This window comes from Aptenodytes forsteri, unplaced genomic scaffold (assembly GCF_000699145.1).
Source record: "Aptenodytes forsteri isolate BGI_AS27 unplaced genomic scaffold, ASM69914v1 Scaffold320, whole genome shotgun sequence".
NCBI lineage: Eukaryota > Metazoa > Chordata > Aves > Sphenisciformes > Spheniscidae > Aptenodytes > Aptenodytes forsteri.
Window position 1 is genome coordinate 323155 of NW_008794890.1, and position 16989 is coordinate 340143.

The 16989-nt window shown below is 46.1% G+C and overlaps 1 protein-coding gene across 1 annotated transcript in view; it reads left to right on the plus strand.

The window, feature by feature from the left end:
* The window catches only part of RNLS (renalase, FAD dependent amine oxidase), an 80389-nt gene that overhangs the window by 48661 nt on the left and 14739 nt on the right, over positions 1-16989 (plus strand). The window contains exon 4 of the mRNA XM_009275099.1: positions 12574-12747. Coding sequence (XP_009273374.1) covers positions 12574-12747 — 174 coding nt within the window. The remainder of the gene's footprint in view (positions 1-12573; positions 12748-16989) is intronic.

The following is a 16989-nucleotide window of genomic DNA, read 5'->3' on the forward strand; positions in this document are numbered from 1 at the left end:
TAGCTCAAAGATGAGATCTTAAATCTATACAGAGGTCTCTGAATAAAACCAGATTTTCTCAAAGATGTCTTCAGCTTCTGTCGACTTCAATGCCAGTCACAGAAACTAGCGGACTTTGCAAGAATAACACATAATAAATGTTGCTCTGCCTATAGTATGGAAACTGTATTTGCAGTCATGCTAATGAGAATTATATGATGGCATGTCATATATATTCTATGTCATTACCTATAAATTATTACAAAGCAGAAACTGGAGCATGTGTGTGTGTTATATTTTTTATTTGGACTTTATTGACTAATTTCTTGGGGTTCTTTGTAAGTGACTCTAATTTCCAAGCATGTCCAAAATCTCCTGGAAAATCCTGGGTATCTTCGTTCCTTGCTGAAAAGAGACAGTCTGTCCTGGTGGCTCCACAGAGGTATTTATCTCTGCTCCCTCCTGGGCAAAACTGGAAGACATTTCCCAGCTAAAATATGGGCATTTTGAACCATTACAAGACCGGCTTGCTTTCCCCAGGCGGGTGGTGATGTAACCGTAGGAAGAGTTTGGATTGTGAAAAATCAGTTATTGTCTTCTTTAGTTTTACTTGCTTGTAAATGTCATGTCCTGTTCTTCCCAGGGTGGAAGCTTAGCAGAGGTTCATATTTTGAACGAAGATGTCATTAATTTTGAATCAAAACCATAGATACAATAAACCGCAGTGAGCAGCATTTCTGTAGTGTATTGTGTGTGGCATCGCATATGCTGCAGGTTCATGAGACTAAAATGCCATGTGTTGTCACTGTACACATCTTCAGGGGCTGCATTGCTTTCAATGGCATCACCAAGGAAATGACTAGATTTTTGACTAAGAGTCAGCTTCTGCACTCATAACCTAGTCATCCAAATAATGAGTCTGAAAAGTTATTTTCCCCATTAATACAAATACAAAAATTGTGAATCTAATGTCAACATATGCATTAAAGCCACCTGCAAATTGGATGCTGAGCATACAGGCTGAAGATAACAGCATGGAGCTCCTCAGCTGTGTATAATACAGCATACAGGTTAAGAATAAGCTACAGAATTGGGGAAGGAGGATAGAGGTTTGTTAAATTTAAAAATTGAATTATATATTAAAAGTAACAAAAAAGATTATTGCTTTGGATCAGGAATTTTTTTGGTAAAAAGTATAACCTGAGCATATAAGTCGGTACAACAGGGATCAATTTAAAGGGAGAGAAAGCAAAGATAGTTTTGCAACATGCTTCTGTAGCAGTCCCCTACAACATAAACACAAGATCTATGTCAGTTTGGGCTGGAGGACGCAGGCACTGGGCTTGGCTTTGGGGTGGTACCAGGGTGCACGCACCCGAATGCATCAGCTCTCGGAGCAGTACAGCCCTTTCTGTACTGCTAGATGAAAGTTAGCGCAGCAGCTGCAGCACGGTCCAGTGTTTGGCAAAGATCCCATGGAGCATCTCCCCTGGTTCCTCACCCCTCCTCTTTTCTTACCTGTCCATCCTCCAGTAGACAGGAGCTGGTGGTACTCTGCCCTCGTGGCAGCTTTGTCCGCAGTCCTAGAAACAGTGCAGTTTCATTTCTCTGTTGATAGCAAAAGTTGACTGGAATGCAATGTGTGGTGCTGTAGGAGATTAATGTAAATGTTTCTTGTGAAAATTGATAGAGGTTTTAGTTTAATAGTGAGTGAATTGCTAATCATCTTGTCAAGAGCAGCTGGTGGACAGGTATTCAAGCTTAGTTCTCAAAATCATAAACTTCATACAAAATTACTTGTACTATCTTTTTTTTCCCCAGCATCTTTCTTTTCCACTTAATCATCTACATTTCTAAATACACCTTTCCTTCACGTGCCACAAACTTTAGATAAAGAAGCTTTATGCCAAGTCAGCCAGGACCTCAGTGCTTTGAAATAATTATTTAAGTTGTTACGGACATTGCATACACGCAGGAGTTAGCATTGCATCGGATCCAAACAGGATTATTCAAACAAAAGCTGAGCATAATAAGAAAAGGAAAAGTATATCGCAACATGTAACTATGTTTAGTGAGTATTTCAATGCAGATATAGGCATGGTTGCATTTAACTGTTATGCTGCCTTTTTAAAAAAATCTCAAGCTGTTTGATAAGGAAGCTGAACTTAAAAACGAAGCCTTTCTCATAACCTCTGCTCCCTCCTACGCAAAGGCAAAAGCAGGAACAGCCTGCATCTTGAAATGGTCAGCACGGTGGCAGAGGGCCAGTGTCATGGCGCGGTGTCAGCGTTGATGACTGTGCAGAGGGGGATTGCCTGAAAAGTCTGTCCTTTGTCACTACTCAACTAGAGAGCTCAGGGCAGCGGCTTCTTGCTCTGGAGAGCAGTAGGAAAGGTCTCTGCAAGCCTGCTGAGGAAGAAGAGGTTGCCATCCAAGGACGCTTCGTTGTGTGAGGGTTATGATAATGTGCCGTCCTGAATAATTCATCTCCTGAACAGAGCTATGGCAGCACTCTGTCAGCTGTGACAATAAACTGTATCTCCAGGTACTTAGCCGAGCTGCCTATTCTGCTGGGTGAGCATCTTATTAAAATCTCTTGATACCTACGCTAAAAATATCTTTGTTGCTGTTTAACCACAGAGTTTCTTTTTTAACTTTCAAAATAATGGTCATCACTAGCCACTTCCAAATACTGTCACCGACAACATCTGATTGATGCATTTAGATTTGCTCTCAGCGTATCACTAAGTCAGATGCTGCAAATAAAATCTTAAGCAAAACAGCCTAAGGAAAAAACAAAACCTTTTGGGGGATAGCGTCAGCAGTGGGATTATTAAGGGCATAGCTGTGAGAGAAGCTTATGGTCACAGAAATAAAGTATGGAAAAAATTAAGAAGGTGGAGAGAAACCTTCCTAGTCAAAGGCTGAGTTGAGTACTAGGAGATTACACAGGGGCTTGTGCACCAGCTTACCCATCTGTTGGAGAATAAGCAAGACCTACCACGATCCTTTATAAATTTGTCAGGTTTCCTTAAGTCTGTATTCCTGACAAAATTTTCCGGAAGATGGGAAAGAGAACAAGAGGAAATGGGCAGGACGTTTTATTTCTCTTTGTGCCATCCCATGGCAGGTGGGGACTGGGAGTTGGGCAGGACTGGTTTTGTTTCCGGAAGAGGAAGCTAAGGTCCTGAAAACTGGGGGGTGGCTGGGCAGTGACAAAAGGTAGCTGGTTTCTTCCCGGGACACAGGGACATCTCGCTGTCCAACTGTGGTGCTGAGCCTTTCAAGAGATGAAAGGGATATTTTCTTTGCAAATACGTCGAAGCGGGAGCTGGTACTGAGGCACTGCGTAAGCCACAGTTGCCAGCAAAGCTTCAGCTGAAGTTTTTACTTGTTAAAACTCAAGCAGGGAGGAATAGAGGGTAACTGTAGAAGCACCTTTTCCCTCCTGTAGTCCTCATGGATGGATACAGGGGGCTGTTTCATCCTTTGATACAAATCACAGTATTCTTCAGAGTATTTTCATTTTTCCTAATTTCTTACAGCCCCAGCAGGACTGTTGTGCTTAGCAGAAACCACTAGTCCCCTCACACACACCTGTGTCAGACCTGCTTGCTAGGAATGGCTTAAGAAAGTGCTGAAAGCAGGCCCACAAGGAGCAGGAGTTACACTGAATTGGGAAGATACTCTGGAAAAGTCACAAAGCTCAAGCCAGGCTCTAATACTATTCCCACCAAAGCTAGAGCTGTTGGATTATTAGAAGAATAAGCAGTTTCCAGTAAAAGAAGTTAAGACTAAAAAGAGCGATCTTTTCCTAAAAGCAAAAACTACAAGTCCAGCATCCTCATATTCTGCTGCTTTAATAGCACTATCATTCCTTAAAAGTACTGCTGTAGGGTTTTTTTCTTAGTGCTTCAAGTGGCTGGTAATGTCTTGATGTCTCTAGATTCAGTTACCTTGGCCATACCTAGTAAGCGATTTTGAACACATCCAGTGATAGCTGTGTGCGATAACGCAAACTGTATCTGGCTATTTGTTGTCTTCTTTGGAGCTGCTAGTTGTCAGGATGCAACATCCTCTGTGCCACTCAGCAAGACTGAAGGGTGAAACAAAATAAGACTGTTTTCCCTCTCATCCCTGGAAGTTTTTCAAACCAGGATCTCAATTTGTTTACCCAAGTTTGCCCACACATCCTTATGTGCATGCAAGAGCTGGATACAAGCATCCCAGCTGAGCTCTGAAATCATGTGATGACTTGATAGAGAGATAAGTATCCACAAGCTTTTAGAAGTACCGAATTAGGAATAGCAAAACTTTCCAAAACAAGTATTATTTTAAATGCATCTCAAATTGTAGCATCTGCTTTTCCCTGCAGTTCTGAACGTGGTTTCTCCCTGTCCCCAGCAGCTGTGACCTACAGTGACAGGTATGTGGGACTTCATGTGAAGTTACGGGTAACCTATCTGCTTCAATTACCAGACTGACCTGAATCCTTTACCGACCCATCATGTCTCTTCCCCATCTCTGCTTGCTCAAAATTGCAGTTGCAAGTCCAGTCCTTGCCAGAGCCTCTGACAGCTGCCACAAACCGGTGGTGAAGATCCAGGTGCTAGCTAGCTACTGCAGTGCCTTTCTGCAGATAAAGGTGGATATTGCAATCCCCTCCCTTACTTGCTGGCAAATGACTAAACATCCAGGATTAAACCTTGATTGTCCTAGTCGGTTCTTGGCCACCAGAGCAGCTGGGTTTATTTTTGCTTCCCTGGCCTCTGTGATGGTAGGCTGGGCTCAGTCCTGGACTCCTGAATGGCGTGGTGCCCGTTCTCCCAGCCTGCCAGCTGAAGCCTTGGCTCTCCTCTCTCTTGCTGGCCGTAATGGGATCTCTGGGTCCTCTCCTTCCCACAACATGAGTGAGGCAGCAAGGTGACATTAAAGTACTGGAACAGCAGATAAAAGGCCCTTACTATATTTATTGAGTGTTACAGATAAGTAATCCACTCTGCTGTCAGTGTCTAGAGAAACAGCAAATAAAGTATACATGCCCCTTGCTTTGATGTGATGAAATCTCCGGAGGACATTTACTTCAGTGGCATTCACAGTGCAGCTGTAGCTGAGTTTTTCAGTGGAAAATATAAGATTTTCATGTCTTTATGCATTGCTTTAAAAATATCGCTATGGCTGATTCTTGTACGCTGGACAATTCCGTGGTCTGAAAGCTGTTTTTTTTTTCCAAAATGTTATTAAAATCATCTTAACCATTTTTGTTGGAAGGGGAAAAATTAATAGTTATTTTGTGGTTTCATACACAACATTAAAACAACAGTCTGGTTTTCATTTAAACCAATAAAAGTATGGAAATTCAAAATGAAGGCGCTCTTCATGTCCTTAGATCAACTTGTTGGCCTTGCTAAAACGCATAATGGATGGAGCAGGGGAAAAACCTCAGTCTTACAACTCGTAGCATTGTTTTTGCATACAGTTCAGCTTTTTTGTTGCTGGATTTCAAACGTGACATCACTTTATTGCCCGTCTTCTCAAGCTATAAAAACTTCCTCAGTTTTCTAAATTTGCAGCAGTTTAGAATCCAGTGAACCACAGACATTATTTTTAAAAAACCTAAGCAATAATTAAACAAATTGGTTTACAAACGTACGTCAGTAATTGAATTAATACACTTTTAAATGTTGAGATACAAGTTTGGGACAATGGGTATTAGTCATTTCTGGTTTATGGTATGGTCAGAAAGAGCCCCAGAGGCACCGGCACAAGCTGCAGCACGGGAAACCCCGGCCGGCCCCAAGGAAACAGCCTGTCCCTGTGTGAGCGGGGTGTCCCTGGGACGGGGCCCCGAGTGGTGGGGGATCCCCAACCCCAGGGATGCCCCCGACTTGCCCGCCCCCAGCAACCGGCTGCAGGCTGCAGTGGGACAATGGGTATTAGTCATTTCTGGTTTATGGTATGGTCAGAAAGAGCCCCAGAGGCACCGGCACAAGCTGCAGCACGGGAAACCCCGGCCGGCCCCAAGGAAACAGCCTGTCCCTGTGTGAGCGGGGTGTCCCTGGGACGGGGCCCCGAGTGGTGGGGGATCCCCAACCCCAGGGATGCCCCGACTTGCCCGGACACGGCCCCCAGCAACCGGCTGCAGCTGCCTCAAGCCTGAGCCTGGCTGTGAGTCCAATGCACTCGCGTGTGGGGTGGCTAGCATGACTGTGCTGCCCCTCTGTTTCCACCCTGCAGGTTCCCTTCCAGCTCTGGTTTACCCAAGGACAGGGCAGGACTGAGTCTGGAGAAACTTCTCAGTGTTTGGGATTCACTTCTCACCAGTGAGCAGCCTGCCACTGTCCCTGAAATGCCTGCAGGCGCTGGGCAGTATAACCGGGTGTTCTTAGCCTGTGTGTTATTCCATCTCCCCAAGGCTTTGAAAAGCGACTTCTTCCCGAAGCTGTTCCTTCCCTCACTGCTGTGAACGAGCCGCCCTAGCTGTTTACAGCCCTTTGATCTGTTAAGTCACAGCTCTGTCATTTCTGGCTGGTGCCCACACCCTTGAAGTTGCCTGCCCTCCTCCTTCTCCTCTCTCCTGGGAGGGAGGTTGCTCAGCTGGGCTCGTTGCCTTCCTTCATCCCCTTTCCCCAGCAAACTCCATGTGTATGGTATACTTAAAGCTGATGAAATTGTAGCTTATCTTTGATTACTGCACTGCTGTTCAACATCCATCCCCAATGACCCCTAACACCTTCTGAAAGTTTATAGCTTGTGAAGACAGGTCCATAAAGCGATGTTAAGTCTTAAATAAGGTACTTCAGAGCCAACTGGCCGGCTCGGCTTTGGCAACACTTAACGTTGTGAATGTTGTACCTGCTGAAGCACTCTGTGTAATAAACCATTTGCCTGAGCAAATTTAAACCCACCAGTCCCTTCCCCTGCAGCAGCCCACGTGTGCTGCAGAGCAGAGACAGGGTACGGGCTTATAGGCAGTGTAAGTGCCTGCAGCCTCCAAGATGGGCAGTTCATCTCTATCTCAGATACATTCCCACAGGGCAGAAGTTTCCATGTGCTGAGCTTTGCCGGGGGAATTTGCTTTGCAGACTGAAGGAGGTCTTGTTTATTTTTTTTCCCCAAGGAGAAATGAGTTGCCAAAGTAACCTGGACAAAGAGTAGTGTTTTAGATGGGGTATTACAGCTTCATATTTATTTGCTTGTTTATAGGACTTTAATATTCTTTCAAAGCACAGCAAGAATGCATAATACATTGTGATTGTTTATCATAGCTGTAAGAAGGGGGCCTGGTGGTGATGGACATCTCAAAACCCAGCTGTGCAGAGCCCTTACCTGAATCCCCCTTACAGGGGGATTTCTGGACAACATCTGTCCCCTCTGCCATGCAGCATGTGTTTAGCAGCAGATCTGTTCCCTGTCTGGGCTCTTGTGGTCTGCCAGGAGGCACTTGGGACAAGCACTGCTGAAATTGCTAACGTCGCTGTTCTGACTTGGCAGTAAAGAGCCCCCGAGATGGTTCCCGGATGCTGGCACCACGTGCCTGCGCTGTTAAATTCACGGCTTGAGCGGGAAGTTAGCACAGGCCAGGGAACATTTCCAGTGGGGCGGGATGTGCAAGGTCCTCTTGCGCTGGCATCTTTTCCTCCGGGGCAGTCCTCCAGCCCACTCCACGACCCTGCTTAATCCTCTGCCTTCCCCTCCTCGTTGCAAACTTTGCCAAGCGGCGGTGCCACGCCGCAAAGTGTCCTGGTCCTGGGGGCTGCAGAAGCTGGAGGGAAGCTGTGGAAGAGGGGAAGGATGGAGGAGGACGGAGATGGCAGCTTGCAGGAGACTCGCGGAGCTGGGGGAGGCCTGCCATTGCCCTGGTCAATGCAAAACCTTTGAACGGCATGAAAAGCCGGGATGAAAGCCAAGCACCTCGCCACAGCCTGGGGCAGCCACCCTGCTCTGGAGGTTTGGCATGGAGCCCTGCACACCCAGGAGCCCTGGGCTGGGGAGCAGCCTAGCCCAGAGGAAGGCAGAGTGAGCCTGGGCAGGGTCCTTTGCACACTGGCTTTCAGAGCTGGCTAGCTGGGCGGCACAAACAGACTGGTCTGCACCACGTCTGGAGTCCTGGGGCGAGATGGGAGCCACCGGTTCCTCATCTGGGACATGCTCAGGTGAAGCAAGAAGAAATGACCTTGAAGAGCAGGTCTTGTAACCACCACTCTGGTTTTCTCTGGAGCACGTTGTACAGTGTTGTTCTTCCATTGAGAGCATGTATGTGTGCTGCAGAAGCCCGTTCAAGGCAGTAACATACCGACAGCATTCTCCATGCTAAACTGTTACTGGGTCTTGGTCACAGACCAGCGGTATAACAAATGGGAACCCTACCGTGCCATAACTTACAAGGAGGCAGCTTTGCCAAGGGAAGGTGACAGCAGAGGTCAAGGGGTCTTTGACCCAACACTTAGAGGAGTTCCTGAGGTCCATGGAGAGGAGTGGATCTTCCTTGGAAAGATCTAGGTGCAGGGACAAGGTGAGAGGCAACTGGGCCCCCTCAACACCTTCTCAGAGGGGGCACTGGACTGGAGAGGGAAAGGGAGCTTCTTCAAACCCCATCGTGCTCAGCCAGTCCTACCCTCCTGGGCAGGCCTGTCCTCTGGCTTCCTCTGTCAGGCAGCTCCACCACCACCCCTCTAGTGCCAGATGCCTTTTATTTCTCCTCCTTTCCTCTCCCCAGCTTTCATGGGTCAATCAGTGTTTCTTTCTGCCCCCGACATTTCTCTGTTCACCAGCATATTTGTGTTAAAATTTGTGAGCGTTTTTCTTGGGGCATTTCAAGGTTTATTTCTGATGAGATTTGAGATGGAATCTGACCTGTGATCCTCTGGTGTGCTGGTGATTAGGTAAGGCTGGTGTGGGTGTGGAGGTCGTGGTGGGGTGGGGGAGACCAGCCAGGAACCTCAGTTAGGAGAGCACCCTGTACATGAGGTCAGTGTTTCAGGGGAGGAGGCAGAAAGCAGCCTCTGAAATCAGTCTTCTCTATGACGTGCAGAGGAATAGAGTGGAGAGACATCACAGAAAAAATACACAACTAGAGAAACAACGGGATGGGGCAGATACCTATGAGTAGCCTGGTGGGTTTTCAGGTGAGAGATTGTGACTGCAGACCATGCATCCTCCCGTAAAGGTACCTGTCTGTGAAGAGTGGACTCAATAGCCTTGGTGAACCTTCTCTGGTGGTTCATCAAGGCTTCTGAGACACAGTAGGCTTCATGGCTTACTTATAGAATCATAGAATCATTGAGGTTGGAAAAGCCCTCTAAGATCATCGAGTCCAACCGTCAACCCAACACCACCATGCCCACTAAACCATGTCCCTAAGCGCCTCATCTACACATCTTTTAAATATTTCCAGGGATGGTGACTCCACCACTTCCCTGGGCAGCCTGTTCCAATGTTTAACCACTCTTTCAGTAAAGAAATTTTCCCTCCCGTCCAATCTAAACCTCCCCTGGCGCAACTTGAGGCCATTTCCTCTCGTCCTATCGCTAGTTACTTGAGAGAAGAGACCAACACCCACCTCGCTACAGCCTCCTTTCAGGTAGTTGTAGAGCACGATAAGGTCTCCCCTCAGCCTCCTTTTCTGCAGGCTAAACAACCCCAGTTCCCTCAGCCGCTCCTCATAAGACTTGTTCTCCAGACCCCTCACCAGCCTCGTTGCCCTCCTCTGGACACGCTCTAACACCTCGATGTCCTTCTTGTAGTGAGGGGCCCAAAACTGAACACAGGATTCGAGGTGCGGCCTCACCAGTGCCGAGTAGAGGGGCACGATCACTTCCCTACTCCTGCTGGCCACACTATTTCTGATACAGGCCAGGATGCCATTGGCCTTCTTGGCCGCCTGGGCACACTGCCGGCTCATGTTCAGCCGGCTGTCGACCAACACCCCCAGGTCCTTCTCTGCTGGGCAGCTTTCCAGCCACTCTTCCCCCAGCCTGTAGCGCTGCATGGGGTTGTTGTGGATGAAGTGCAGGACCCGGCACTTGGCCTTGTTGAATCTCATACAATTGGCCTTGGCCCATTGATCCAGCCTGTCCAGGTCCCTCTGCAGAGCCTTCCTACCCTCGAGCAGATCAACACTCCCGCCCAACTTGGTGTGGTCTGCAAACTTACTGAGGGTGCACTCAATCCCCTCATCCAGATCATCGATAAAGATATTAAACAAGACCGGCCCCAGTATTGAGCCCTGGGGAACACCACTCGTGACCGGCCGCCAATTGGATTTAACTCCATTCACCACAATGGTGAATGGAGGCTCAATACTTATTGAGCCTCTCAGAAGTCACTGAATAGGGACATGAATTGTGTCCCTGCACACTTTGGGAGGCCACATGGAAATGTTGCCAGAATGGACCAGTCATGACAAGGAGTTTGGACTCAGCACCTATAGACTTGCACAGCTGAAATGGTCACCCACAGGTTGGTAAGAGCTGGGGTAACACCAGCCCTCCTCTCCACCAGGATTGGCTCAGGAGTGACACTCTCCCCTGCTCGTTGTCCTCTGCATGTAAATAGACTCCGAACACAGGCAGCCTTGATGGTGTTTGAGAAGGGAGTATGCCAGTAGTGGTGGTGGGAATGGACCTTAATGCAGACTGGTGGTATGTAGGCTTTACAGGTTTAGTGGCAGTTATTGCAAGGAGTTCTCAGCACGACTGAATGTGCTCTCAAACATGCATCCTGCTGGAAAACACTCTGCCAGTGCTGCTGGACCCCTGCCCCTGGCCGGCACTGTGTGACTCGAGTGCCTGTGTCGCGGCACTGTGCACGGAGGTTTGATTTATAGCCCTGCTTCCTAGAGTCTCGCCTTGGCACAGCAGGAAATATCAGTTCCCAGGGAGAGAGCGTGTGCTAGTGGAGTGAGTGTGTGATGAAGCCGTCCTGGTTGCAAGGTCTGAGGAGCAGCATTAGTCATGACAGCAAGGTCAGTCACGCCAGAGTTCTTCTTTGAAGCACATTAATTGCAGTCGCATGGAGATGGCTGTGGTGTGGGTAAGGTACGCAGAATCACCCAGTCCCACCATCTCTGGCTGGAGGCACCAGGGTAGGGGTTTCCAGCCTAACACTGCTCCCAGCAGGTCCAACACCGCAGCTGCAGCAAGTTGTTTGGGGCCGTGTCCAGGTGAGTCAGGGCAGTCCCCGGGAACGGAGACCCCCTTTAGTGGACCATGTTAGTGACCCTGCACAGGACTTCATCCAGTTTGTTGTTGTCTCCCTTGTAGCGGGGGGCATGATAAACTGCACAGTGTGTCCAGATGTGGCCTCACTCTAGGGGAATAATACCTTCCCTTGACCTGCTGGATGCTCTCACACTGGGCTGGTTGGCCTTCAGTGGTGTGACTCCTGGCCAGCTTGGTGTGCACGAGTCTGCAGATGCCTCTTGCCTGTGGAGCCTTGCGTGGAGAGCTGCCCCCTACAGCCCATCCCAGCCTGCCCCACATGCAGGGCTGGTCTGTCTTGGGGCAGAACTTCTGCTGAAGTCCTTCTGAAGAATACCGCTCAACACCTGGCCTGCTGCCTGTGGAAAGTGCCACAGTGGATGTAGCCATCACGTACTCCTTTCTTCATACAACATGTTCATCATGTCAGCTGAATTTTGCATAAAATGAAGCACTTCAATTGTTGTTCTTTTGCCTCTCAATATCAAACCTCCAAACAAGCCCAACAGAGCGTGCAATTTCACATACAAGCTGGAGACCGCTGTGATTTTGTCTTTGCATGTCCTGCTCCAGCTCGCAAAAGTGTTAGCCGTCCATTTGGTAGTAGGAAGAGAGACGTGGTACCTAACTCCATGATTAGTCAAACTGTTGTATTTCTCTTTGGCACGAAATAAAATAGTATTTGAATGCACAGTGGGGCTAATGCTACTTTGTGCAGCTTTTTATGAAGATTATAAAATTGTAAAAGATTATAAAAAGTAATTAGAAGATGGAAGAGTTAATCATAGGGAGGAATGGATTCATATTTGCTCTGAAATTTTCTAAACTGCTTTAAAGTACCTTCAACTGGTGGAGCTGAACTTCACTACAAACCCTTTGTGTGCCGAAGTGCAGAGTTTTCTTCATCCATTTGAATTGCAACACAGAAGTTGCAGGGCTGTTTTCCCCAAAGATTCAAGAGTCCCTGTGGTCATTTTGTTGATATGTGAGGTCATTCGGGTTTTTGCAGAGTCATACAATCATTTATTTGATGTGCTAGAGGCAACCCAAACCTCTTATTCCCATTTATTCACCCTTTGAGAAAAGATTTGGAAAAAAGTCACCGGTCATCAAAGTTTTAAGTCAAAGGCAACTAGTGGAGAACTGGGAGATAAACCACCAACAGATGGGGGAGGGTTGCGTGTGAAAGACATACTCTACATAATGCACCATTAAAACTTGATGAAGAGGTGTCCCAGAAAAAATATTACAAAGCACTAGGTTTAATATTAAATTCTTAGTTTTAGCAGTCTGGTCATTTTCAGGAAGAAATAATCAGCTTAACCACAGCATTCACACATTTAATGTTCTGAGAGAAGGATTGTCTGATTTTTCTTTTTTTTTTTTTCCACAGTAATTAATGAAAGTCAAAAGCAGCAACTGCAATCTGCGAGCTACTCCTCCCGCTACGCTCTGGGACTTTTTTATGAGGCCGGTACACAGATTGATGTCCCCTGGGCTGCACAGTACATCACCGATAATCCCTGCATACGCTTCATCTCCATCGATAATAAGAAACGCAATATAGGTCAGTGCTCCCATTATTTCCCTTAAACACAGTGACAATAGAGGGTGTAGATCATGAAAAATGCTGTTTAATTGAGTGTTGCTATTCTGAACAGAGCAAGTATTTAACTCCAAGCTGCAGCGGATAGCATTTAATGTCACATTTGGCCTGTAATAAAATACACAATGAAAGCGGGAAGGTCCTCAGAAAATCACCACCCAGCACATGGTTTACGTTACTGCATTTATGAAACCAGTGTCAGGGGATTTGAGACATCAAAATGTTGCTATTCCAAGAAAGAGCTGGAGTTCCTTTGTTTAAACATTGATTCATACACATGCCAATTTATCTTCCATCATCCATTGCTTTACAACTCCTGTTCTTTCCACTAAGCATGCTTGGAAGTAGTAATGAGTTATATAATTGAGGCTGTTCAGTCTAACTCAGAGTTAGCCAGTGTGCTTTTATAATCACGGAAAATCCTTGAAATGGCTGCACATAATACAGCTGCTTGGTAAAGCTTGGAGAACATCCCACAGGGCAGACACTTCTCTTCTGTTTCTGGAAGATGGCAGTCAAGTAAGTATATGTTTAATTTATTAAATGTATTTCATATACCAAAAGTGTGTTGGCATAGAATAGTTCAAGAAAAACCGCTAGCATTTGAGTTTAATCAAATTCATTAGGAGCTGAAAACGCTTCCTGATTCTGTTACTTGCTCACATTGCGATGATGACCAGGTTTAATCACATCCATGAAGTGGGGGTAAAAACCTACCCACCTTTGTGGTGACCTGCAAAGCACTGACTCACTGTCACACAGAATAAGGAAGGATTTTCATAATCAGCTGCTGCCTAATATGTAATTATTAGGTATTACCAAATGCACTGCGCTAAAGCACGTTCAGATTTAGACCTGGGAGACGTGTTTCTAGTCTTCCTTGTTCAGCTGGGATTCATTGTTTCCTGCCTGCAGTCTGCAGACATCAGTGATGTTAGTACCTGCTGGGCAGGGCATTGAAAACCTTGCCCATCACCCTTATACCTACATGCCATCACCACACTAGAAAACAGCCATAAGGTTGGGCATGCCTTCCCTCTCTTACACAATAAACATGCAATTTAATGTAATAAGCTATCATAAGGGAGTGTCACAGTATAACAGCGGCGCTGGTGGCCAGGTCCTCTGAAGATCTCTGCTCCAGCTCCCACTCACAGCAGGCTGTGCTAACACAAGGTCAGGGCAGCTGTGCCTTGTGTAGCTGAGGTTTTAAAAAAAAACCAGAATGGAGATTCCCCACATCGCTGGTGACCTGTCCCAGGGCTGCACCTCCACTGGGGGAAGAAGTGTTTCTTCATCTGCAGTCTGAACTTCCCACAGCTCAGCCTGTGGATGTTGCCTCCTGTTCCATTGTCTGCCTCTACCAATTAGAGTCATGGTCATTCACGTTGCAAGGCACCACTGGAGGTCCTCTGGTCCTACCCCTACGCAAGGTTGGAAGTTAGATCCAGCTGCAATCATGTTGCTCAAGGCCCTGATGTGCTGCGATTTGCCACCTTTGCACTGCTGGCTTATATTCCATGGTGGATCCACCATAACCAGCAGGATCTTTTCAGAAAGGTCTGTTGCTCAGCCAAACTGATGCATGGGGTTGTCCTGTGTCAGACACAGGACCTTGCACTCCTCCTTGTTCTGATGATAGTACAGTTCAAGTCAGCTCTTCCAAATACGCCCTTCTTTGTACCAAATCCAGCTGGGTAGCAATGGCTCTTGAAGTGCCTCCAGAAACAGCAGTTTATGCTGGGAGGAAAGGAGTTGGAGAGATGAATCAACTCACCACTGTGGAAGCCCAATTTTGTTACTTCTCCTAAGAATTTAGCCTGTTGGTCTGAAAAGAGGGAAAGTTAAACAAAAGAATGGCTGAACTGGCCAAAACAAAGATGCATCCACCCTGATACGCTTCCTCCAGCAGGGACCAATTGTGAATATGTAAAAAAAGAGTGTAAGGAAAGCCAAATGTAGAGTGATTTTTTTTCCTCTGGCATTGTCTCCTTGTTACTGACAACGTGCAGCTGGAGATTTTCCTGCATCTAAGATTATATCGCCATCGTTGTGTTTAACGATAAGTACTTGATAGTTAATAGCCCCTACTGGTATTGTCCGTCCCTGCTGCCCGATTCTAGCTGTGCAGAAGAGGACACAGCCCGAGGGAGAAATTCACCTATCCTTTCCTCACCTGCTTGCATATGTGGTCTTAAAGTGCCAGCACTGAGAACAACGAATATGAAATTATAAGGGAATTATCAAATAGCTAAGTACAGTGTCTTTGCTGTCTCCAAATGCAATTTAACCAAATAGAAAGCATATTATTTGGGGCATATTGTTAACAAATACATAGAAACTACTAGAACATTGGTGTTGACACATACCTTTCTAACTGAAATTTCCCTCATATTGTGGGAGAGACCTGTTTATATGAGCAAATTTTTCCAGGAAGAACAAATTCTATACCTTCATAGGGCTGGAACAAGCTGGGGGCCAGCAAGATGATTCTCTCTGGTAGGGCCCTCCTTGTGACATATAAACAGTCAACCAGCCGCCTTGACTGCGCTGTCTTTCCTGGTGAATTTGCATTTTGCAGATTTGCACTTTGTTCCAGGAAAAGTAGTACTAGGGAAAGAGTCGTACATGTTAGCTGGAGCAGTATTTCTGGCTGCGAGCACTCGAGCTGAGCACAGCAGGGTTGGAAAGCATGCCTGTATCATGTTCAGTAATGCTGATGTACAGAAGTATAAAAATCAAAAGTGGTCACCAAGTGATTCACTTTTCTTTAAATACATGCACAGCTCTGCTGATAAGAGACACACACGCACATATATACTTTAAGACAACATGGGCAAGGGGGGCTGAATGTGAAATTTATTTACACATATGGAGTACTGCAGCCAAAACTCTTGAATAAAAAGTTCCTTTATGTTTGTTTTAGCACATATGCAAGTATTTTGCATTTGTATTTTTCTTTCTGTGCTTCTGACTGACCTCCAGAACATTTCAATGGGAGGCACAGCAGCACCTTGCTGTCCCTTGTTTGCTGTTTTTTTGGGGTGCCATTGCTGATGTTTTAACACTGTGCTCCACTCACTCATTGTTCTTCCCATTCTTCCATTCTTCAACCTTGATTGATCGTGATTCATCTGAAAAAGATGATGGTGACAATGAAAAAGTAAGCCTTCAGAGAGAGAAAGCAGAAATGCTCAGGGTAAGATTTACGTTGGGTCTCCTGGGTGAAGCAGCTGAGATCTTTCAGGACAGTCATCCTTCCCAAAAAGCCATCACCTTCTCTAGTTGATGCCTGAATGGTCCCACTTCCACCGTTGCTCCTCTATGCCATATACACTGTCCCCATATATTCAGTTGTCTGTTATTTCTCAAGCACCTGCATGCATCCCTCCCTTCATTGCATTAATCTTAAGAGGGAAAATTGCTTTGTTGCCTATCAGATGTGGCTGCAATGCTTATCAGGAGTACATCCTCAACAGATAGAGCATGGCTACAGTTCTCTAGGCATAAGTAAAAGTGACTAATGGGCCAGACACAAAGAGAAATTTGATTTTTCTGGTGTTTCTACACCTTCTTTGATGTATCCAGAACTAATGGAGGTTTATCTAACCCTCGTTACCACCTCAAATAGTAGTGTTTTAGTAAACAGCATTGATCTATAGAGATCCAAAGGAAATAACTCTTAGCTTTCTGTTAAGGGACTCTTTGTTAAACATGTCATACAAAAAATAGCTACAGCTATATAATGTCTACCTAAAAGCAAGTAGTTTAGCCCTCAAAGGCCAAAGGTGAAGTCTAACCCTCACTATGAAAGTCCAAACTGTCCTCTTCATTTGTATGAGATGTGGTAATCCCTGCTTTGACTCATTTAGTAAAGCAGAGATGTAAAACTCTCTTTCTTACGCAAGTTTCACATTTTACCAGTGAAATACCTGAAACAGCTTTGTTGTTATAATTATACAATAGGATGGGTTTGTTAGCAGAGCCAGTGAGTTGTAGTCTGTAATTCTCCAGAAATCTCAGCCTTTGCTTGCTCTCAGAGCTGCACGCTTCCCTAAGGACCGCTCGCGCCTCGCTGTGTTCTGATGAGCTGCAGCACTCTGAATCGCTGCTTGTTGCACAGCACTTGCAAACTCATAAAGTCTATTCTTGCTAGGAGATACAGCAGCATACCCTCTCTTTCTGTTTTCTAATTAATTCCTT